Source organism: Talpa europaea (assembly GCF_964194135.1).
Source record: "Talpa europaea genome assembly, chromosome: 16".
NCBI lineage: Eukaryota > Metazoa > Chordata > Mammalia > Eulipotyphla > Talpidae > Talpa > Talpa europaea.
Window position 1 is genome coordinate 34826091 of NC_140084.1, and position 25350 is coordinate 34851440.

The following is a 25350-nucleotide window of genomic DNA, read 5'->3' on the forward strand; positions in this document are numbered from 1 at the left end:
AAAACACCCAGAAAGTACGAATATGTTTCATTTAAAAAAGGGAAACCTATGAGTTGAGAAAAGTAATTTCATATATGCCTCAAATAACCTTAATTCACTGCCTATCAAATACCTTGTGCTTGAGACCATGCAAAACCCCGTCGCTGCTGAAAGTGTTTTTAAATTGTTGTTCTCACACTTGCTTAGGTGATAAGTTCCAAGACAGTGACATCGTTTTCTCAAAAAGAAGTGATCCATTTTTGCTCTTTAATGAAATTGGCAAAGTTGAATGGGACATAATTGTTCAAACAGACATATTAGGAGTCATCATGACATTCTCCAAAACCTGACAGCATTTCTCTGTTAATTTTGTTATGGTAATCTGATATCGCGTTGACTGTCATGCTTCATAGACATTTCTTTTTGGTAGAAATTATGTTGTAGCTATTTACAATAGAAGGATAAGCTATAATTTTTGCTACATTAGTAGTTGCCCAGTGTTACATTTTGGAGTGATTAATATCACGGTCTCATAAATATGAATTATAAAGCTAATTCTCTGACATCCTGAGAAACAACTCAGTACCAAGTTAATGCAGCTTTGCAATTGAAATACACACACTCAACCGGCACCAATTCCGAGTGTGTGTATCTACCCAAACAGTGTTCTGCACAGTGGTAATTCTCCTAATCCCTATAATTTATTCATCTCAGGATACACTCCACAGCATTGTTTGCATGTGTTGGTATATCCACTAGCTTTAAAAACTGTATTCATTATTGGGAGGGAACTGATGTGACGTGTCAGAAAGGTTTCTTGCAGTGATGTTTGTGCTGAGGAACACTCTGTTGGGTAAACCCTTATAACTTGTTCAGCAAAATGCATCAGCACTTGTAAGGATTCAAGATGTAAGTACATTACTTCCAAGACCCTCCCAAGAATCACACTATAACCACTGGAGTGCTTCCACATCTCAACCTAGATGCCCATTTATACTCAATTCAGAAAAAAACTATCATTGCCAAGTAGGAATGTCAAATACCCTTAAGTTTGTTATTTCAAGTCACAGACATCAAATGGGCCCAGGGTGAGAGCCTTCATTTTCATCGTACAAAACTGAGGTTTTAAAAGTGATGAATGGTCCTCCTTATTGTTGGCACACACAGTTCATGACAATCTAGACAACTAAAATGGATTCCATGATCCCAAGTATCAGAACACAAAAGGGATGTCATTCAGCTTTAAAGGCAGTACAAGCCTCTCTGATGTCATCAGAAATGCTGACGTCAAGTTTTATGTTACAGGTCATTCAAACAGTGAGCGCCATGGACAAAGATGATCCCAAAAATGGACATTATTTCTTATACAGTCTTCTTCCAGAAATGGTCAACAACCCGAACTTTACCATCAAGAAAAATGAAGGTAAATAAATTAGCATTGTGAAATAGCATAGAATGTTAATTGGAAAATAGAATGTGATGTCAGAACATGACTGAAAACATCAACAAAATAATTTGGTTCACCCATGAACTGTTGGAATCCGGTGTATCAGCCTAAGGGCATGGTAATTTTACATCACTTCCTCTTTCCAATATTGAAACAATAGATAGAATTGTTAATGTGAAGGTTAATTTTATCCCAGGAAATATTTCAATCACCTTCTTTTAAAAATGAACCATAAGATTGAACCCCCCTGAAAGTGCCAGGAATTTTTGAGATACTGTGATATCTGTGAGAGAAGGAGCTGGCTTATAGTTTGCAGTTGTTAAGTTTTAATTGAATGTTTACCAAGTCTTTAGGGAAAGCCTATTCTAATTTTGCCTGGTTTGTGGGTACACATTGGAGGTATTTGTTTTAAGCTTGTACCAACTTTGACAATAGCAATTAGATCAGAAAATCCTTCTTGAAGGACACTCCTTATCATTATTATTTTGGAGCTAATATAAACTGATTTTATTGTTAAGTCTTTCACTCATGAAGAACATTTAATCCATTTCACTATTTCTTGAGAAACAAGCTTGGATTAACGATTCCCCTTAACTATTGTCTATTACATATGAAGGTCATAGATCATTAAAAAAAATCTATCTCATCTGCACATTTTTGTTTCTTAGGCTGCTAGGAGAGATTTTTAACTGTTTATTTTGGCTCAGATGTACTTAAGTCTTCGTTTGAGCTGTTTTAGAATCATTAGCAAAACAAATGTGTTGTCTCAGGCTAGCTCCTGGCTTTACTGGAAGCATTTGTATAGATTTATGAATGGTCCTTATAAAAGCAGTACTCAATTAGAAAATTTGCTTCGTGACATTTGTTTGGCTTAGTTGATGTGTTCTGTTTCAAAGAGGTAATCATGGTAAGACTTCCTTTATGAAATGAAATAACATTTTATGGCTCTTGAAATATATTATGGCCTTAGCTTTTAACATAATGCTACTTACTTCTTTGGGGATATTTTGATAAATGCGGATGCAGAATAGGAAAGAAAAGGAGAAAGTGTTATATAAGTAATACTCATTCAGCTGACTGCCACTATTATAAACACTAAACAGACAAAATCCTGCTCTTTCTCCTCAATAATGGAGTACTGATTTGTTAGAGTCCCCTAACTATGAACTCTCATCCAAGTATATTGCCTTTTTTTTTCTGTTAACACTGTTTTTATGGAAGTTACACTACTAAGAGGAAAGCCCCCCCTCTGAAATCCCAAACTGAGCAGAGTCTGTGCATAAGTGTGCTCCTTGCTTATTTTGAGTGTAAGCTAACAGTTATCAATCCTTATTTTTGCATCTGAAATACCCTTGAGTTATATATTCTCTATGAAGAAATGTTTTTCCATCTCAAAGGTTCTGAGCTGCTGAGCATTTTCTGTGCACTCTACAATTTCAAGGTATGCCTGTTACAGCTGCTATTGCTCAATCTAAGATCATGTCGTAGAATGAGAAGTTGTGATTAGGTGCCAGAGGTTGTGTCATTGTGGACTCTGTTATGCCCTAAACCTTTTATAGAGGAGATTTTTAGACTTACAGTGAATGTATTTTATGTATTTTCTCTAATTGGGGGAGTTGGGGGAAAGTAAGTGTTATATACTTAGGAGCCCTTTTTCTGCCTTATCACTCATTTCAGTAAACCCTGTAATAGAGTATTTAAAGACACGTGGATTATCTTTTTTATTTTTAAACTTGACAATGGAAGTTACAGTTTAGACTTCCCTCACAGAAGTGTGTGTGCAATATAATTGAGAAAAAAAAAATACCAGATATAGCAAAAGCACACCCAATGCACAATTGTTTATTTAAATGTATGTGTTTATTTTGCAAAGAGTGACCATATTATTTATTATTCTAACTGGGGCTTTTTTATGTCAAAAGAGTTGCTATTTATACTTATGCCTGGAAAAACCATAAACTAGGACTGTCTTGTGGAAAGTAGGGCTTATGTGCACTGTGATTTTGGATTTAGGGTCCAAATATGCAACATCTCCATAAAATAAATCACAAACCCATAGACATGTATTGGAATAGACATGTCAAGCTTATACTTTATCTCCCTTTTCCCAAGTCATCAATTCATAAAAAAGTTTTACTACAGACACCACTGGCATCTGGTTAGTAACTGTGCAAATAGGAAAGGGAAGTTGTGTCTTCTGAACGTGTAGAAATAAAGTAATGGGAAGAATTGTCAAGTTTTAAATGTTGGAGATATACAGATAAGAAGATCAATAATAGATTTTCTTGTTGTATTTTTTTATTTTTGCCTAGAAGAACTGGGGTGTAGGCCAGAGGTGCAAGGGGTGAGAGAATTCACCAGAGAAAGAGGGGAGCAGAACAGGTGGATCCACTGAAATACACTGCTAAGGGGAGTAGTGGGAGAGACAGGAGAGGTCTGCTGCACCATGTAGATCAGCAACCTGGCCTGGGATTGAACTCAGGCCATGGTGGTGATAGCACTGAGACTTAACCCCTAGGCCACCAGGGAGGCCCCCAAATAGATTATCTTGTTGAGTCAGTTACCCATTCTTTAATAGTAATGAAAGAACACAAAACAACCCAAAACATCCACTTTGTGGTCATAATTTAAGAATGATAGTATATTTTTATATTTGAAACATGGGGAGAATCAAATGGTATAATCATAATTGGAATTGCCTTTCTCCTTTAAGATAGAGTTTTAAATGATCAATCACTGATGTTTCTTCACTGAGAACATCTTGAATCAGAAGTTACCAGATGAAGGTTAAGATTTTGAGGTAGTAACATATTCATTCCCTTAATTGAAGGGTGGATGATCCCTATTTAATTAGATTATTAATGGAGATGGTTTCAGGATGTGGGATTTTTGAAGGAACTTGCCTTGTGTCGTTCAGCTCAAAGTTACTGTGATCTTTCTCCTCTATCATACAGAAGGTCCTACGCAATTTTCAGCCAGCTAATTCATAATCAACGGCAAAATGAGATAGAAATTAGCTGTCTCTTGTCTCCTACACAGTTGAATGATTTCACAAATAATTCTCTTTCTGAATTTATGAGAATCATATTTCTGCCAGAATAAGAAAGCAACTTTCAATACAGTTAAAGGTAGCAAGAGACGTAAAAAAAATAAAATGTGACGAGTCACTTATATTCCATGTCCACCCCAAATAGCATCTTGAATTTTCTAATTATACCCTTGACATTTTTTCTACATCTTCTAGTTGGGTGAATTTATAAACAAAAGGAGTTTGGAGGCCTCCCCAGTGGCACAGCGGGTTGAGTGCAGCGCTGTGAAGCTGTCCGCAGCCTCTGCAGTGTGGGTTTGATTCCCGGCTAGCCAGGGAGCTACCCACATGGCATGGCAGACCTCTCCTGTCGTGCCCACTGCTCCCCTCAGCAGTGTATTTCCGTCCACTTGCCTGTTCTGTTCCCCGTTCTGTCTCTGGTGAATCCTCTCACCCTCCCATGCCTCTGACCTCTACCCCAGTTCTCGTATAAAAATAAATAAAATCTAAAGAAAAAAAAAAAAAAGGAGTTTTGCTGGCTGTATTGCAGCAGTGGCTTCCATCCCAGCCATGAAATGGAGGCTAACCAACAATTAAATTTAACAAGAAAGGGAAGAGAAATGGACCTTTTACAGATACAGAAATATGTTGCCTGCAGAAAATTTGAGATCTGCAGAAATCTCTTCTCTAGCCTACACATGGTAGATTAAAGATTTGATTGGAACCGCCAGAAAGCAGTCTGGTGAAGTTAGAGTCTTCATATTTTATACTGAAACATTTGAATCATGTGGGTAGAGAAATGAGGAAAGAGAGAAAGTTCTAGTCTTGAAGGAGGACCTGTGGGAAGGAGACAGTAAGAACTGGCCTTGATTACAGCTTGGTTAGGTTTTTAAAAGACACAGAGGAACGAGAGTACTTGATGATACTAATTTTTTTCCTGATCTCTCCTTTTTGACCGAAATCCTGTTGATAAGAGTCTAATTGTAAAGGCATGCTTGTTATAATTAATTTGGATAATTTGGATGCTAGCGTTTTTGGACAACTGTACCTTGGGTTGTCTCAGTTAGTTATAGTTATCACTTCATGCTTTGCTTTGTGGGATTTCACTCTACACTGATTGGCCATCTTGAAACTGTATGTCTTTAATGTTTTGTTTTGTTTTGAATCCTCTAAAAGCATCTCTTGTGAGAACACTTGCTACAGGCAAGTCACTTTAAGCCCCAGTTTCCTCACCTGCCTTGCCAGAATGTGCCGTGTAGCTCAGGGCCACACAGCTCAGCCTAGTACCTGCCACTCAGAAAACACACCTCGGTAAATGGGACAAGATCCTGCTTATATGAATCCAGTAACTCCTGAATTCTCATGCTTTGTTCCATTGCATCTGGTTTATCATTTTCAACTTGGTCTCCCTCTACAGCTTTAACACTGTTGATTTTTGGATATTATACAGTAAATCTAAAAGTGGCCTCATTGGGAGTTGTTAAAAACCCCTCCCTCACTAGAATGTGATGGAGAAATCTGCTTAGCAATGTGTTACAGTCTAAAGGGCATTATTATAGAAAAATAAAAGGAAAAAAAGGAGGCAAAAGAGGGTAAAAAGGAGAAGGCAGACAAGGTGGGGGATAAATTAAAATATTTACCAGCCAGAGAAATACAAGGATTCCTGGATCTGGTTTTAAATACAAGGACTTTTTGTTTGTCTCCTTGGCCAAAATTAAACTCAGGTTTCTCCACAGAGTGGCTATCTCCAGCTTCCAAAATTGTTTATATTATTTCCTGTTATCTAGCATTGCATGTTGTTTCAAATTACCTGCAACTTCTAAACCCACATGCTCTGTGGGAATCCCTTTGCATAGGCTGGAAAATTAAAGACAGACTCTGTTCTTTTTTTTAAAGATTTATTTATTTATGCATACAAGAGCTGGGGTACAGGCCAGAGGTGTGGGCGGGTGAGAGGATTCACCAGAGACAGAGAGGGGAGCAGAACAGGCAGACTGACTGAAATACACTGCTGAGGGGAGCAGCGGGCGAGACAGGAGAGGTCTGCTGAAGAATGTGGGCAGCTCCCTGCCCGGTGGGGATCGAACTCGTGATGCAGAGGCTGTGGACAGCTTCATAGGTTGTGTCTTAACCCCTTGTACCACTAGGGAGACCCTATCTTTGCTCTTTTGAATACCATCAACTTGTCTCTGACTTGTCGGTCACAAAACTAAATTTTTCTGCCTGAAAAATGAGGTGGATTGTCCTGATCCCAAGACAGTCAGAGCTGACCCTCTATCCTCTGTCTTCTCACCAATGGAATCCTTACATATGCCTCTCCTGGATTAAGGATTTAGATTTTGAGGCAGAAATGCCCAGTCCTCTGCCTTAACCAGTTGTGACCCATTTGGGCTGGAGAGGACCTGATAGACCTTCCTGATGACCCACCCAGCACAGAGAGCCGCCTTGAGGCGCCACCTTCAGTTTCCTTAAATTCTCCCCATACACAGCTGCTTGAAGCTACCAGATGACTTTTCAAACAGTATCTCTTTCCTCAAGTGGCCTTTACAACGCTGCCATCCTCAGCTTCAGCAGATCCATGATTATTAGGTTTCCCAGGCAACCATACCTCAGCAACAAGTGAAAACTGGTTGCTTGTCTGAGTGTGATAATGAATACCTCCACAGGCAGTTTTCCCATTGGATGACCCTGTCTGCTCTGCCCCCATAGTGGACTTTCCCACAGCATCACCCACATCACCTAGTGTGGAGCAGAGGTCCGCTCCATGTGAGTTGTCAGCTCTGATAGGAAGCATGCACTTTTCCTTCAAGTCAAATCATCCAAGATAGGGTTCAATTTGCATAAAACAGCAAGTCCAGGGGTTAAGTCTCAGCACTATGAAGCCATCGGCAGCCACTGCAGCATGAGTTCGATCCCCGGCCAGGGAGGTGACCGACATGGCGCAGTAGACCTCTCCTGTCTTGCCCGCTGCTCCCCTCAGCAGTGTATTTCAGTAGATCCACCTCTCTGCTTCCCACTCTGTCTCTGGTGAAATCTTCTACTCCCTGCACCTCTGTCCTACTCCCTAATTCTTGTATTCATAGAAGAATAAATCTTAAAAAAAATTAAAAAACAGGAATTTCAACTGGGATTGCAAATATGCAGAATAGCATCATGTATACATGATCCACAAAGGCTTCTGCTTCCGTAATCCATAATTTATTGTTTATGCTTCCAGCAATGTTCAGTTGATAAAAAGCCATTTATGTTTCATTTTGTCATCTAAACTGTAATTAAGGATGATGTGCAAGCTAGGAAAAACAGATAACAGATCTGTACTTCCACTTTACATGTGGCATATGACTGTGTAGTTTGGTTCAGAAAATTTCTTTGCTTATGTGTCTTTGTAAATCCCTCGTAATGTTCTTATCATCTCTGTATCTTTATTTTGTCTTGGTTTTCTTTTTTAAATCATAATGCAACTATACCTTCAGAAGGGAAGTGTTTCCTTTGCAAATATTGAAAATCCTGAAAGTTATTGCTCTGGTCAGACATAGCACAATCCATAGTGTCTATTTTTCAGTATATGTTTTTGGAGACAATTTAGTTCTGAGATTGCTGACTACCAGGGTATAATTTAGATACATGGCATAGACTCATATATGGAGTTGTCCATATGCTATTCAAAGTTATGAATTGATTCAAAGCTTCTCTGTCAATTTGCTCGCAATCATGTCTGGTTTTACAGAGCATTCTAATTCTGAAGATTTTTGAAAGAAAAAAACCAAGAGAGAATTTCAGGGAGGCTTAGTTATCTTCAAGTTATCTTAAAGATGCCTTAGGGCATAGAACTTTTCCTTGGAGAGTTTTGTTTTTTGAGGTTTTTACTTCAAAAGAAAATGGAAAAACACCAAAAGTAAAGGGGCCAGTTCAACCTTAGGATGAGTGGAAAGATTACTCAGAGAAATGTTTTTTATTTATCAAATCTTGTTTGGATCACTTTGCTCTTTGTGCCATGAAAGAATAATGCTATTTACTGATCTATCATTTATTTACAAGCATAAAAATAGGCTGGGGGATTTCATGGGTGCCAAATAAACATGGCTCTCCTTTGGTAAGCACAACCAAATATTAAAATTGAATGTGAAACAAAATGAGCTGTCAGTCTATGCACATTCTCCTTTATAAAAAAGTATTAAATGTAGTTGACAATCATTTCCTCTTCTTTTGGCACAGAAGTTTGCATTTTGAATGAATTACGTCACTTTATAGACACAACATTAGGCAAATGTGACACCCCCGTGTGGGGTTGTGCCCTGAATAACAAATACAATGTGCTTTGGATTCCTTAGTTTACTAAAGTGGATAGAGAAAGCAATACAGAACAGAACAACAGTAATATTGAAATTGTATTTGTAAAATGGAAATAATATTTACCCCTAAGTTGTCTTTAACAAGAAAACATTAAGTAAAAAGTATTAAAAATGTGCTAAGCTCAGTGTTAGGTAAATTGAAGGTACTCAAGTAATGTCTATTTGCCTTCTCTTCCTCGCCTTCTGCAAGCCTCCCAAACCTCTCTCACTCACCCAATACTGAAAACAAAAATACTAACAAGGAGGGCCTCCCTGGTGGTGCAAGGGGTTAAGCATAGCACTGTGAAGCTATCCACAGCCACTGCAGCATGAGTTCTATCCCTGCCCAGGGAGGTGACACACATGGCGCAGTAGACCTCTCCTGTCTCGCCCACTGCTCCCCTCAGCAGTGTATTTCAGTAGATCTGCCTGTTCTGTTCCCCACTCTGTTTCTGGTGAATCCTCACACACACACACACACACACACACACACACACACCTATGGGCCTGTACTCCAGTTCTTGTATAAATAAATAAATCTTAAAAAAAAATACTAATAAGGAAACTGAAATAAGGTGGTAACTGACAATATGCTATTCTTCTGCCCCTTGGCTGAGGGGTCAGAAATGGCATATGTCTGTAGACTTCAGCTATCAGTAAAGCAGAGGGGAAGGAAAAAATAGGAATGAGTATTTGGGTGAGTATTAAATTGTTATTTGACTATAATCTTGATTACCATAACATAATCAAAGAATAAAAATAAGTACCTGAAAATTATAGGTTTCCATTGGGCTAGGTTTTTTCTCTCCTAAATGCAATTGCACCCAGATCTCCATCTATTGGCAAATGGGATATTTGAAAGTTAATAGAATGACAGAGTTTTTTAGAACCTCTTATATAGACAGATTATGAAGATCAGTAATGCGACATACAGACCCTAAAATGTATTCAAAAAAATCAATAGCAGTCTACTTTTCATATTTTTTAAAAGATTTTCTTTCTTTATTTTTGCATAGAAGAACTGGGGTGTATGCCAGAGGTGCAGGGTGGTGGGGAGAGGATTCACCAGAGACAGAGTGAGGAACAGAACAGGCAGACTGATTGAAATACACTGCTGAGAGGAGCAGCAGGCAAGACAGAGAGGTCTGCTGCGCCATGTGGGTCACCTCCCTGGCTGGGGATCAAACTCAGGCCACAGCGGTGATAATGCTGAAACTTAACCCCTAGGCCACCGGGAGACCCAACAGTCTACTTCTGCAATGGTGGTGGATCTTTATCTCTTCAACTTTATCTCCTGTCACTCTTTCCCTTCTGTCTCATTGTTCTCTTATGTATTCCTCAGAGGTCCTTGACTTGAACATGCAAAGCCAGGGATGTTTTTTCAATCCCCTTGCTCTCTCCTTTGTCCAGAATGTATATCCTCTGCTCCCCCACTTTTCTATCTAGTTCATTTCCATTCATTCATAATAACTCATAACTTCCTCATCAATGAGCAGAGCAAATGGAAGCATAACAGTTACTGTGAAGTTTATTTTCTTCGCCTTTCTCTGCAGAATATTGTATAATATTCTGTGAGTCATGTAGTGTCACCTCCACTTCCCTTTGAGGTCAATAACAACATCATATCTTAATTCACTCATTCATTCATTCAACACCTCTTCACTTCATGTCAACCACGGACCAGACACTACCTTGGGAATTGAAAGGAAAGTAGCTGATAAAAGAGACAGGTTTTATCCTTTTTTAATAGCACATTTCTGTTCTCCTCAGGACTGTCTTCTACTAATTTGAACTGCTAGAGTGGAAAGCTATTAATTTATTATGCATTTTTGTCATAAATTGTAGACATTCACAAACTAGCCTGCAAAATACTCTGACCTTTGGGAAAACTGATCACACATGCTAACTTTTGTTTTGCCAAACAGCGTTCCCTTTTAGACCTTACCCAACTTGTGAAACTGGCTGTACAGAAAGAAGGGCTAGATTTTCATGATTCTATCACTTCCATCTTTACAAAGCATTCGGCTGATCAGGGTGGTGATCTATCTCTACAGTCACGGACAGCTAATTAATTCACCCTGTGAGTTTCAGATTGCTGTTCTCATTATGCCTGAGCTCAGACAAATGATGTTGAACTGTACTCTTCGATGTGTTCTGGTTGCAGAGTCAAATCATGTTGGTGAGTTCTTTCCAAATTCACGGTGATGTGTAAACATCACTGTAATTTGTACTGCAGCACTGCCAGTGAGCTGGGGCTGATGATTCTCCTTTTACAAGTTTAGTAGAATCCATTCTAGTTTCAAGCCAAGGCTCATGGTATTAATTCATGCCTTTTCCAGTTTCTATGCATTGATTCAGATACCTGTCAGTTAACAGGGTTTAGCTAACTTTCAGGATGTAATGTCTACCCAGGACCCCTGGCTATTGGAGAAAGCTCTTGTGTTGATTTCTGGACATGACATGACATGACGTGGGGTTCATTTTCTCTCTGTTGCTTTTTCTATTTATTCCCTAAGGTGCCAGAAGAATGAATGTGTTGGTGCTCTTCGTAGAGGAACATAGCCATTGTTTTCCTTGGGCCTCTCTGAGTTACTTGTTGCCTTTGCTTTCAGCCTAGTAGATTGCCTACCAGGATTTTCACCCTCTATTGCTTGAGTACATTATTCTCAGGGCTTTGAAAGCTGTTTATCTTGGACAGTCTGAAAAAAACTAGTGATACTGAACCTGATACGCTGAGCACAATCATCCTTCTCTGAATGTCGAGCTTTCATTTGGCCAGACAGTCATTGCTTAGTTCCATCAAGGTCACACTATGATTTACTTCTCCCTGGACTTCAGTTTCCACTTGTACAAAATGAATGGGTTAGTGCTCGGGAGCTAAGGATCCATCTATTCTAACAATCTAAGTGGGAAAAAATGAGGTATGAGGCAAAATATCACAAACTGAAATCAGACCCTGCATCCACCAATTAATGAAGATGTGACTTTGAACAAGGCTTTTAACTTTCTCCAACAAACCATGTTTGACAACGTTAAAACAAAACTGCTGTGCTGAGGGCCTCCCTGGTGGCGCAAGGGGTTAAGACACAGCGCTGGGAAGTAAATTGATAAAAATACACATTAAGTATATCACTAATAAACACATATTGGTTCAGTTTCAAATCTTAATAAGAAAAAATAATAACATATATTATGAGTTGACATGAAATTTGATTCTGTTTTTAAAGTTGGAGGCTAGAATTCAGTCAAGAAAATTTTAGAATTTAGTGAAGCTATATGAAAATGAAAGCCACAGAAACTAACATTAACACTCAGCATATTGCCAATATCTGGAAGGACCAGCAATTCATTGAAAAGTTGAAATGTCTCTATTAAAATATACAAACAGGGCCTCCCCTGGTGGCGCAGCGATTGAGCGCTGGGTTGCAAAGCTGCCCGCAGCCTCTGCAGTGCTGGTTCAATCCCCGGCTGCTGGGTGAGAGTCCCACATGGCGCGGCAGACCTCTCCTGCCACGTCCACTGATCCCCTCAGCAGCGTACTTCGTCGGTCTGCCTGTTCTGCTCCCCGCTCTGGCTCTGGTGAATTCTCTCACCCTCCCGTGCTTCTGACTGTACCCAGTGCTTGTATAAATAAATAAATAAATCTTAAAATAAAATAAAGTATACAAACAATAGCAACGCTAACAACAACGCTGCAAATAGAATCTTTCAGAAACAGAGGAAATCCAAAGTCAGTTAGGAGGCCTCTCCTGACCCAGTTGTACAACAGTCATACAACTAAGTGAACAAAATTATATGGGGGTTCCTTCTGCTTTTTCATATCCTCTAAGTGAATAAAACCCACAGAAACCAATTGAGTAGAAGGTATCCACTAAATGGTAGTGGAAGCTAGCAAGAGAAAACCAGCATGTAATCCTAATTATTTATTAGGATTAAGTGAAATTTCAGCCCATATTATCCTATTTTAATGACTGCATATAATCACTCAAATATGTACACAATGCTTTAGGACAAAAGAGATAAATCATTTATCTTTTTATGATTCAAAGTGACTCAAAATACATTAAATGGAAAGAAAAGGCATTTGGAAATATCTACTGTTTTCTGGAAATGTTACTTTTGTAGCAATGTGATTCTACATCCACAGTTATATAGTTTTGTGTAATATGATATGATATTTAAATGAGTTAACATTAGGGACATATAAATACTTGCCTTCTGACCTAGACCACTATTTGCTGTCCGTAGATATATCTAAGGTTATTATGTTAACATAGCACAAAGTAGGAACTTAGGCTGTGGCACTGGATCTGTACAAAGATGTAATCTAGTGAACTGGGATAGGTCAAACATCATAGCCCGAAACTACATCAGGTCAACACAATAGCTTTGCTTTTTCTCATCCAAAGCCCAAACTTAATCTGATACCTTGAAAGTCTGATACCATCAATTATAAGATATTGTTCATGTGATACACCATTAACTTATGTCTAGGAAAGAAAACTAATGTCCCACTAAAAAGCTGACAGTTAAATATAATATGCCATCAACTATAAGACACACTGTTATTTCGCAGATATTAAGAACACACAGGGTCTCCCCGGTGGCGCAGCGGTTGAGCGCTGGGTTGCAAATCTGCCCGCGGCCTCTGCGGCGCAGGTTTGATCCCCGGCTGCTCCCCAGCCACCGGAGGAGGGTCCCGCATGGTGCGCAGACCTCTCCTGCCACCCGCTGCTCCCCTCAGCAGTGTACTTCAGTCCTTCTGCCTGCTCTGCTCCCCGCTCTGGCTCTGGTGAATTCTCTCACCCTCCCACACTTCTGACTGTACCCAGTGCTTGTATAAATAAATAAATAAATCTTTAAAAAAAAAAAAAAAGAACACACATATCTCAGAAACCAATAAAATGATACCAATTAATAAAACTAAAAGAGCGCATACTGACTTATGAATAAAGCAGGCGGAAAAGAACAAGAAAGTAAGTACAAGAATAATGCTAGGCACAAAGATTAGGTAATCTAAATCAATATTCCACTGAAGTTACAAGTATAGTCAAACTGGAAGAGCTATTGAGAAGCACATTTCATCTTTTTATTATTATTATTCACTTGTTTAATCCCTTAATATGTTATCTTTCAAAATAAGTGAAGTACCATTAACAAGGAATTACTTATTCATTTCTCTCAGAAGTACAGTTTCAAATGTTAGAATTACAAAGTGAGAATTTAAAAGCCAAATCTTAGCTGTGCAAAAATCTCCTGGAATTATCTTATTGAAGTGTTCTGGGTCTTGTTTTTAAGTATAGAAACAGGAGTTTCTGCATGATAGACCTTCCCTTTCAGGGCCTCCCCCCTCAGAAAACTGATGGCCATGTGCAAGAGACAGAGGGCAGAAGGAAAGTAGCAGAGGTTTTTCGCAACATTTTTAAGGTAGATGTAAGGGCAAAATTGGTGGGACCTTGTAATGGGAAAGAAGGAAGCTGACATCAGGTAAGGATGAAATTTAAATGATTCAGCGAACTGTATAAAACCTTTCCTGAAATGTATCCCCAAATCCTAATATGCTGATCCCAGACAAGAAGGAGCATCAGATTAATGAGAATGACATGGCAGCAGGAGTTTTCAGAGAGTAAAAACCTTCTCACCACTTGGGATATAGATGTTTCCCTGTGTGACTTTTAGTCTTAGGAGTAGAACTCAGCAGGGTCCTTGGTACATGGTCTACCTATGACTCCTGATGAGAGTGCAGGGGAAAGAGAGAAAATAAGATGCCAGGGCAGTCATCCATTCTATTGGGCAACTCAGTGTAACTCAGGAAACCAAGACAGAAACGTGGTCATGGAGCTGAGGTTAAGAGTGTTTAATGTGGGGCCTCCCTGGTGGCGCAAGGCATTAAGCACAGCACTATGAAGCTATCTGCAGCCACTACATCACGAGTTCGATCCCCGGCCAGCCAGGGAGCTACCCACATGGCGCAGCAGACCTCTCTTGTCTTGCCCGCTGCTCCCCTCAGCAGTGTATTTCAGTCACTCTGCCTATTCTGCTCCCCAGTCTGTCTCTAGTGAATCCTCTCACCCCCACACCTCTGGCCAGTACCCCAGTTCTTGTATGCATAAATAAATAAATCTTTAAAAAAAAGAGAGTGTTTAATGTACTGGTCCATTCCTAGGTTCCCATGAGCTCCACTCTTAGGGCCATTGGATGTTGGGTTTACAAAAGCAAGCCCATCCCCATTACAGGGGGTGGGAGCCCCTTGATATTAATTTGTTCTCTTTAAGGACTGAGAGGGAGGGAAAGTGATGATGCAGAGAAAATCGGAGGGAAGGGGGAAGACATGGGCTGCCAGATATGATTCCATTATCCTTGACCTTACACAATTCTTGTCTTCCTCAGTCTGCTAATATATAAAATATTCTGTGAAACAACATTTCATTCTCATTGCCAGCACGATGATAGTGAGCAATGGCAAAGATAATTGCATGGGGAGAGGGTCATTTCCCACAGGTTGAGCTCTGTCTGTGGGCTCTCTTACTTGCTGGGTGACTACTGATCTCCCAGCCTTTGTTTTCTCTTAAAACAAATGCATCCAAGAATAATTTACAGTATTGGCAAGAGTAAAGAAAAAAATCCTAATTTATGTCAACTTGGAGTAGAAAACATGGGCTCAAAAGGAAGATCAATAAATAATGGTTGGGGCCTCCCTGGTGGCTGGGGGTTAAGTCTCAGCCCTATCACCACTATGGCCTGCGTTCAATCCCTGACCAGGGAGTTAGCCCACATATGGCACAGTAGACCTCTCCTGTCTTACCCGCAACTCCCCTCAGCAGTGTATTTCAGTAGATCCATCTGTTCTGTTCCCCACTCTGTCTCTGGTGAATCCTCTCACCCCCTGCACTTCTGGCCTATACTTAAGTTCTTCTGTGCATAAAGGAATAAATCTTTTAAATAAATAAATAATGGGTGTGGTTAAAGAATGTAAGAGATTACTGAATGAATGCATTTAATGTAATGTCACACAGAAGAACTTGTGAAGAGTTTACCCTTGGACAGAATAAACTAAATGAAGAGAGTTTCAATAGTAATTAAAATTTATCTGTGTGTAAGAACAGAAAACTGTACACAAATGACCTGAACTATACAAGTACCTGGGCCCAAATGACTAAAAGTCTAGTGTTAAAATAGCTTCTGTAAGCTGAGACACTGAAGGGTTGAGTCTAGGGTTGACTGATCTGAACCAGGGGAAGAACATTTCCAGTCTGCCCAAGCTATTGGTTCTATGACAAGAGACTCAAAGAGATTTGAGCTGGTAAAGACATAGGAACTTGGAGGACTTATTATGTCACAAGCATGACAACCTCAGAAATAACGGGAAGGAAAACAGAGATATTTGCTCATGTCTCAAGGAAATCTTGCAGTCCTCATGGGTTGAAACAGAATTTGACTTTCTCTATATTCAATGTAGTTAAAACAAAGCTGTCAAGCTATTTGACAATGTGTAGTCTCTGAATTAAACAAAGGAGAGAAGGGAGAGGCAAAAACAAACAAACAAAAATAAAGCCCCCAAAACAGAATAATTAACATTCATACCCAAGTGCTCCTGGGCTATCGTAGGACCCTGTCTGTCTTTTCCTAGAACTACTCCTCTGTTTACCTATTCTGTGCTGTCTTGCCTTCCATGCACACTTTCCAAGGAGTAGGGAAGAAAGGTCATAGGAGCACAGCCATATACAGATTTTGGTGATTTTAATTTTTTTTAAGATTTATTTATTTATGCAAGAGCCTATACCCCATACAATGGGCCTCTACCCCATACAAAAGCTGGGGTATAGGTCAGAGTTGCGGGGGGTGAGAGGATTCACCAGAGACAGAGTGGGGAGCAGAACAGGTAGATCCACAGAAACAAACTACTGAGGGGAGCAGCAGGTGAGACAGGAGAGGTCTGCTGCACCATGTGGGTAGCTCCCTGGCCAGTTGGGGATTGAACTCGTGCTGCAGAGGCTGCAGATAGCTTCATAGTGTGGCGCTTAACCCCTTGCGCCACCAGGGAGGCCTGATTTTGGTGATTTTAGGTGAGGGTACGTTCTGTCCCTGGGGCCATATCAGTCCCTAGAAACGGCCCATGCTTGGCCAAGGTGACAAGCATGAGACCCATTTGAGCATTTCTTTGTATTTATGGGGGTGAAGTATTCTCAGGTCTCCCACATTCCGTTGTGTGAGCTGTTGCCTGTATAAGACTCATAGCCCTGGGTGAGTGGCAGTTCTAAGCCAGCCCACACCCTCCTAGAGAAGCTTTCCAGTGAGGTCGCCTTTGTCTTATTTCCACAAAGACATCATCATCTTATCACCAAGTCCTTGAACCCATTGAGGCTGAAACTTCCAAAGGTGAATCTATCTTTTAATCCACATAAATGGAACCTTAGTTTAGCAGTAACCCTGAGACCCCCTGATGGATCAGCCTGGGTAAGTTCCCACCTTGCACTGGAGGCAAGCCACTTGATTGACAGCTCTCTCACAATCAGAGAAGATGGAGAAAGGTCAGTTATAAGAGGAGGGCAGGTCGGAAAAATAAAAGATACAGACTGGATGAGAAGGTAAGAGTCAAAAAATAAGGCCAGTTGCATCAGTGCTGTGAATGACCTCATCAGAGGAATTCCTTCACTTCTCTTGGGAAGCTTCTCGGTAAAGAATGACTCTCCCTGTTCAGAAAGTTATGAATTGCAGTTGTCTATTATGTGACTTACATTGCATTACCTTGCAATATGTCATTGTGAGATGTGACATAATATAATGTAAGTGACAGGCAGCTAAAATTTTACAGCAAGAAAACTTTTTTATATCCAGGATCTGCTATCAAATTTGATAGCAGCTATCAATCCATTTTTTTTTTCTGCAGATAGATCAAAAATTTAATGTTCATGAAAAGCAGGTCATTTTGAAACATCCACAAACACTTCAGTGCCTGCACAACTCAGTTACCATAAATCAGTTAAAAAAAGAAAACCAAACACTGTAAAAGCAGCATCAGTCTTGACTCAAGTTCTGTTTTTGCTAAGACTAGTGCTCTGTTGTTTTAGATTGTGAGTTTAGTTTTCTTTGGGATTTCACTGACAAGTGGTGATCAAATAAATTCGTGTAATGCCTAGATCTGACCAGTGGTTCATGACTGAGGGTGGCCTTGCACTCCAGGGAACATTTGGCAATGCCTGGAACTGTCACAGCTGGGTAAGGGGTAGGGTGTTACTGGCACCTAATGGATAAAGGTCAGAGGTGTCCCCAAATAGCCTATGATGTTCAGGATATCCGCAAGGTCTGATCTCATGTCTTGGCCATGCCTCTGAACCCAGAGATTATGTTTTCTGTGTATTCACCCAAATATGGTGATGACCTTTGTGTCTAAAGGTAGCCCTGGTTTGATCAATTTAGAACTGGCTTCTTCCATTCACCCCAATTTCAAGACAGGTCATTGTCTTACATTATTTAAATACTCAGCTAAGTCTTTCGGGCTAAGGGGCACTTAACTCACTGCACATCAAAATTGATTGGGAAGTTCATCTACTAATGGCCTCCAGCAAGTCCTACAAGGAGAAGAAAGCATGGGTGGTGAAGTCCAGCTCTATATCTGCCATGAATCTGTCTTTGGGAAATGATTCCACCTTTCAGGCCCCAGTGGTCTCATCTACACTATAGGAAGTTGCATAAATCAGAAGCACCCTACTTTGCTTTTATGAAACAGAGGAATCCTTTTACTGAGCTGTACTTCTCAATGTACCATAATTATGTAGAACACACAGATGTAAAGTTTCTGTGGCTTAAGTGAAGCACAGATGAGGAACAGGAACAGAGACCCTGTCCATTTCTCATCACCTCATGACTCCCAATATAACAGAACTCCAGCCATAATGTGAAAATACAAAGCTCACTTTTCAAGAGTAAAGTCATTTGATATTATGAATCACGCCAGAGACGGCATTGGAGAGCCAGTATTGCTCATAGCAGAGGTCACTATCTGCAGACAGCTTCTTCCACCTTCCCCTCTGCTCCCAGAATACGCTTCTGAGAACAAAGCCAACCAGAATCCACTGTCAGCGCTCATGTGTACCTGACAAAGAACTCATGCTCTCTATTGTTTTCATCTGTCAGGATACCAGGGGGCACAAGAGAAAAGAATGTGGACTTTAAATTATGATAGATCCAAATAGGAATCTTTGTGCTGCCACTAACAAGCTCTGTGTGCTTGGATTTAAGTTCTGGGTGTTTCTGTTACTTTATCTGTAAGATTGTGTTAGTTAAGCCTGTCATTGAAGTGGTTTTAAGGATTACATGAGATGATGATATAAAGCATTTACCAGTGTCATGCATAATATAATGATCATTTTCTGACAGTATTATCACTGTAAGACTAGAGATGTAATGTATGCAAAAGGTGCTCCCTATGTAGTAGCTCCTGTTACAATTCAGCTAGCACTTACCACCAGAAAGAGGCTCAGAAACATTTATTAAGTGGAGGTGCTTTATGTTTTAGATTTTATTATAACAACTCCCTTTTAATGTGCCCATTTATCGTTTGACTTGTATGTGTCACAAAATAACCCCAAACTTAGCATCTTAAAACAAGGAACTTTTGAAAATTTGTTGATTCTACATCATCCACAAGATTCTTCTTGTCTAGCATGACCTAGTGGGGCTGATGTCCTCACATGGCTTCCTAAAATATGTGCTGATTGGCTTAATGTTCACTGGGCAGTGGGGATGACTGAACAACATACTTCTCTTTATCTAGAAGACCAGTCCTTGCTTGTTTACATGGTATTCGTTCTGGGATACCCAGGTATCCTATACCAAGGTATACCCAGGTATTCTAGGATACAAGGAAAAAGGGCAAACCCCAAATACTGGATCACATTTTATTTGTTTGTTTGTGTATTGATGCATAGGCCAGAGTGGTGGGGGCATGAGAGGATTCACCAGAGACAGAGTGGGGAGCAAAAAGGTGGATTTTACTGAAATACACTGTTGAGGGGACCAGGGGGTGAGACAGGAGAGGTCTGCTGTGCCACATGTGGGTTAGCTCCCTGGCCAGGGATTAAAATTGGGCCCTAACAGTGATAGGGCTGAGACTTAACCCCTAGGCCACCAAGGAAGCCCTGGACCACATTTTATTGTCCCATTGGCCAAAATAAGCTACACAGAGAGAGTATTTTGCAGGCATTTTTGGAAAATAATTAAAAAAAAAAAAAAACTTCAATGTACCTATTCACTATTCAGCGCCATTTTCTCTACAGGAAAATAGGTTATTTTTTTTTATCTAGAACAATAGAGGTTCATTATTTCTTCCTTTTTTTTTAAGGAAGGGGGAGATGCCTTTGAAAGCCTTTCTGTTACCATTTTCCAGTCTATCACTAGAGTCAACATTATAGGAGCGTTATCAGGACCTATTGCCCTTCAGTTAAGAAAAGAGTGATTGTTCTTCTTAACTAGAAACATCAGGACACAGCTGAGCACACCTCATACACTTTTCTTAGGAGGTGGTAGTTCCAGCAACCCCAACGAAGTACATGCATAGTCCTTCCATACTCTCTGAAAGGGGTCATGCAGAAGAATAGCAACAGAGCAAACATTCTTTAGTATGCATAGATCTGTCGGAAGAAATCCATCAAACTGCAGTAATGATACACAAGAGGGGGAGTGAGATAGAGAAATATCTAATGGTAAGGTTTGAAGTGAACTTAGACATCATTGATAGGGTGCTTCGTAATAAGGTTGATCATCACATTTACCTTTAGATATAAAAATTCCTGTCACGGAGTAACAATCATAAAACATAGCCTTTCCCTCTAGATTGCGTAAACTTTTATGGTAGTTTGCCTGGTTGACTCTAGGTTTATGCCAGTTGTTCTAGCATTAGAGTGGTTAATAATGACCTCTTATGTTTGTGAAGTTTGTGGGTGATAAATTATATGGGCACTAACCTCTAGGCTATATCTACATTCTTATGATAGAAAATCACCGATCTTGCTACATATTAATCATTTCAGAGTGGATAGCATTGTGTTCCTCCTGAACACTGCTTATTCATCATCTATATAGAATTAAAAAATATTTGTTGACTGTCCATGTCTGGAAAGGTAGTCAACAAGATGATCACAGTGATCAAGAAATATTAAGTGGTTAAATGTATTTAAGTTGTACATTTTTATTCTTATTCACTATATTTCTCAAAGGTTTTATAACTGAGTAGTACAGACACTATCATTCATATGCTTTTCCTTTTATTTATCCATTCATGTACATTCTCAAAAGTTGGTTGAATGTCTGTGACTTACTAGAAACAAATACTGTGACAGATATGGGGGATCCAGTGATCAATGTCATGATCCATATCCTCAACTGTGTTATTGGAGTTCTTACTCTGTCCTTGAATCATTGATTTGTCTTAAGTCTGATGATTCCAAAGGGTGCAATAAAATCAAAGTGATCTTTAGATTGGGGTAGAAAGGAGCCCAATGAGGATTTCTAGGCGAAGGTGACAACTTAGTTGAGCTTTATGGGATTACCTGGTGGAGCAAGGAAAGACAAAGTAGTATTTTAATTCAAGAGAACAAAACTGGAAAAAGATTATGTAGTGTTATAAGGTGTACATATACCAACCTGCTAATAAAAATGGAGAAGTTCAGATCAGCAGTGGTCAAAGCATACAAAGATGAATGTGAGGGCCTTGACCTTAATTAGAGGTCTTTAGAGTAGGAAACAGATAACCAAGGCAAACAAGAAGAACTAACACAGGGTATGAACAGAAAAGAGAATTAGTTTTGATACTTAACTCTGAAAGAAGTAAATCTGTCCTGACTTTTCAAGGTGAGTGTACTTATTAAAGGTACATGACTTATCCACGTACATAAAAGTGGATTTCTCTCAAGACAAAGGGAACAGCTTGGCTAAATAGTCATATACATAAAAGAAAACACCATCTTGGCACAAGACTACAAAGTGAGGGGGGCATGAAGGCATTGATGACTAAAATTAAGACAGGAGAAAGACCCAGGGAGATTTTCAGGAATTACAGGGTGGAAACTATGAAATAAGAAAGGAGTTAATGCTTACAGTGATTGTGTGTGTTACAATCAGCCTTGAAGGAAGACTTACCCACTTGTAATAAACTATCCCTATTAGAAATAAAAAAAAACAGGAGATTTCATATATAAGTTGCATCGATATATCCATTTATATGTCTGTGTTTTCTTAGATTGAACAATAATCTTAGAGTAAACATATGGGTCTATTAATGAACATGTTACTTGGCACAGGAAAAAAAATAAGCCAAATAAAAAGATCCAAAAGCTGAGAGATTTATTTCAAATGTTTAATCGATAGCAACTGTAAAGGTGTGTGTGCTTCTCAAAGAAGCATAAATATTTCACAATTCCCATTCCTGCAAACATTGACCAAACTCTGAAGATCATATCATGCATATTGATGAAAATGGCATTCTTTCAGACCCCATTTTGCTCATGTGAAATAAGAGAGCTGATATAGATCGAGAGAGACTATTTTAGGATCATCTATGTGCAAGAAAACTCATTTAGTAAGAGGGTTTATAACTTGCCACCACTGTGCCAAGTTATTCCAAGGTTTCAGAAAGCCAATAGTGACAGAATTTCAACAGGGATCAATAAAGAATCCAACATTCAAGACAAGAGGGAGAAGCATTATTAACCTTAAGCATCTATCTTGTACCTCCTCAACAGTGCCCCTACGAGTTAGCTAGCTACTTCAAAGACCCTCTTGACCCAGGCAACATGATCATCTTTCAAATATGGCTATTGTACTGCCAAAATGCCAATATAAACACCCCTGTGGCCCATTATTTAACATATATCCAACACAACACTTTGCTTCTATACCGCCAGGAGAATGTCAACTTTAGTGGAATAATACTAAGAATACAAATATAGACAGTTACAGATTAACTGGAAAAGGAACATGAAATTCAAGTTCCTAGGAAGCTGGAGACAGGGTAGATCAGTGGCATTTTAGAGCATGGTTAAACTGTTGTATCCTAGCTGGAACATATATTAGCAGTGTGACTTTGCGCATATTAGTTAATCTCTCTAATACTCAGTCTTTATCAGAAACAAGAGTCTATTTCTAAAACTGTCTTCATAAAATTGTTGATTTATGTTTATAAAAATCTTCAGATGGACTCAGTAAATCTCTCTGTTCTCAGTATCTGGTTATTATTTTCATTTTTGAGAGACGAAAACTTCCATAATCATAATGGACACAGAGTAGGTACTGCTTCTTGGCTTACAGTGCAATAGCCTCACTTTCCACACTTCCTTTGATTGCTCACAAATATCTATGAGAAGATATTGTGATCCTCATTTTACAGCAGCAAAATCTAAAGCTCAGTGAGATTGAGGGTAAGTGATTGTCTAAGTCACACAGCTAGTAAGTGGTAATTAAGACCCAGAAATAGTGTTCCAAGTCTGTGCAAAGAGGGTAGAGGTAGTTTGAGAGAGAAATTGGGGTTAGGCTAATATTAATTGTGTACCATCTATGAGCCCCTACTTTGTATATCTTAACTCCTTATAGCCATCTGACAATTCAAAACAGGAGGCAAGACTTGCTCCATTGTATATACATAGAACTAAAGTTGAGTGATGTAAAGGACATTTTCCAAGGTCTTAGAGGAGATTTGATTCAAACTCCAATAATTTTGGTTCTAAAGCCCTTTTGTTTTCCATTGAGAAATCTTGTTTAGGGGAACAGAGGATGCTAGCTTCTGAAGTGTCAGATGAAATGGGGGGGCCGTGCCTCCACCATTTTAAATAACTTCTACCCTATGTTTCAGTGAGAATCCTTCCACCATGCCTCTTCTATGTCATATCACTTGGCTCTGTACATACATCTGTTAGAAATTGCAGACATTTGGGCCTCCCTTGTGGTGAAGGGAGTTGAACGCAGCACTGTGAAGCTGTCTGTGGCCTTTTTGGCGCGAGTTCGATCCCCAGCCAGCTGGGGAGCAACCCACATGGCACAGCAGACCTCTCCTATCTCGCCCGCTGCTCCCCTCAGCTTTGTGTTTTGGTACAGCTGCCTGTTCTGCTCCCAGCTCTCTCTGGTGAATCTTCTCACCCTCTGTGACTCTGGCCTGTACCCCACTTCTTAAAAAAAAAAAGAAATTGCAGACATTTAAAGTGCTAGGTTTGCGGGTGACAGACTAGGTGGTGCTTGGAATAAAAAGCAAACAGAAGCTCACAGAAGATACTCCTGTCCACTCAGAATCCCCAAACCTATTGCAGGGTTTTGGCTAATAATATCCAGGCATAAGAATGAGTTTAGGACTTCTCATGCCTTTGAAAACTTCGCTGTGAAGATGAGAAAGACCAGTAGAGGTAAGATGTTAGGGGTGGGCCATCAACTAAAGACAGAAAGGGGAAACTTTTAAATGGGTTGCATTTTCACTGTCAGTCAACCTGTGGTCCCCCAGCACAGAGCAACCCCGAGCTGTTAAGAATGTGAAGGGAGGGGCCTCCCCTGGTGGCGCAGCGGTTGAGCACTGGACTGCGAAGCTGCCCGCAGCCTCTGCAGTGCCGGTTCGATCCCAGCCACCGGCGAGGGTCCCACATGGCGCGCAGACTTCTCCTGCCATGCTCGCTGCTCCCCTCAGCAGTGTATTTCTTCAGTCTGCCTGTTCTGTTCCCCGCTCTGGCTCTGGTGAATTCTCTCACCCTCCCACACTTCTGACTATACCCAGTGCTTGTATAAATAAATAAATAAATCTTTTAAAAAAAAAGCTTAAAAAAAGAATGTGAAGGGGAATTCATGCTATTCAAATCTTCCTGTCTCCACTTCATCTCAGTGGGATCCTACTGCAGAAACCCAAACTATGAGGGATGTTAACAGTTATCTGCAGACCTCATTCCCTCCCACGGCTCCATCGCCCACCACCAATATAAAAAAAGGAAGCTTCACAAAGGTACCAAAACCCTGCCTCTTTGAATTCCTTTGAAAACAAATGGCTTTGCAGACAAGTCTGCTGGAGGTGAGGGGTGTAGAGGGAATAGTGCTACTGTACATGCCTCGAGTCCTTATTGTCAGAGCAAGAAAAGCTGGGGTCTTAGTAAGAGTTTCCAAGGGTATGTAAGCCCCTGACCTGAATGAAAAACATAAATCAGTTGGTCTGGCAAAGGGCTGGAATGATGGCGGTAATGTTGTCATCTTACGTAATGAAAGAAAGAAATGGGAGCCTCCCTGGTGGTGCAGAGGGTTAAGCACAGCACTATGAAGCAATCCACAGCCTCTGCAGCACGAGTTCAATCCCCGGTCGGCCAGGAGCTACCCACATGGTGCAGCAGACCTCTCTTGACTCGCCCGCTGCTCCCCTCAGCAGTGTATTTCAGTCAGTCTGCCTGTTCTGTTCCCCACTCTGTCTCTGGTGAATCCTCTTACCCCCTGCACTTCTGGCCTGTACCCCCAGCTCTTGTCTGCATAAATAAATCTTTAAAAAGAAAGAAAGAAAGAAATGACCACAAAGAGGTGTGTCCATTTCTTGCTTCTTCCTGTCC

General features: G+C 40.1%; 1 protein-coding gene across 1 annotated transcript in view; it reads left to right on the forward strand.

Moving 5' to 3' along the window:
- Nucleotides 1-25350, forward strand: part of CDH8 (cadherin 8) — a gene marked incomplete at its 3' end in the record, with an annotated part of 355245 nt that overhangs the window by 300288 nt on the left and 29607 nt on the right. The window contains exon 9 of the mRNA XM_084256775.1: nt 1285-1402. Within this exon, the coding sequence (XP_084112901.1) occupies nt 1285-1402 (118 nt within the window). The remainder of the gene's footprint in view (nt 1-1284; nt 1403-25350) is intronic.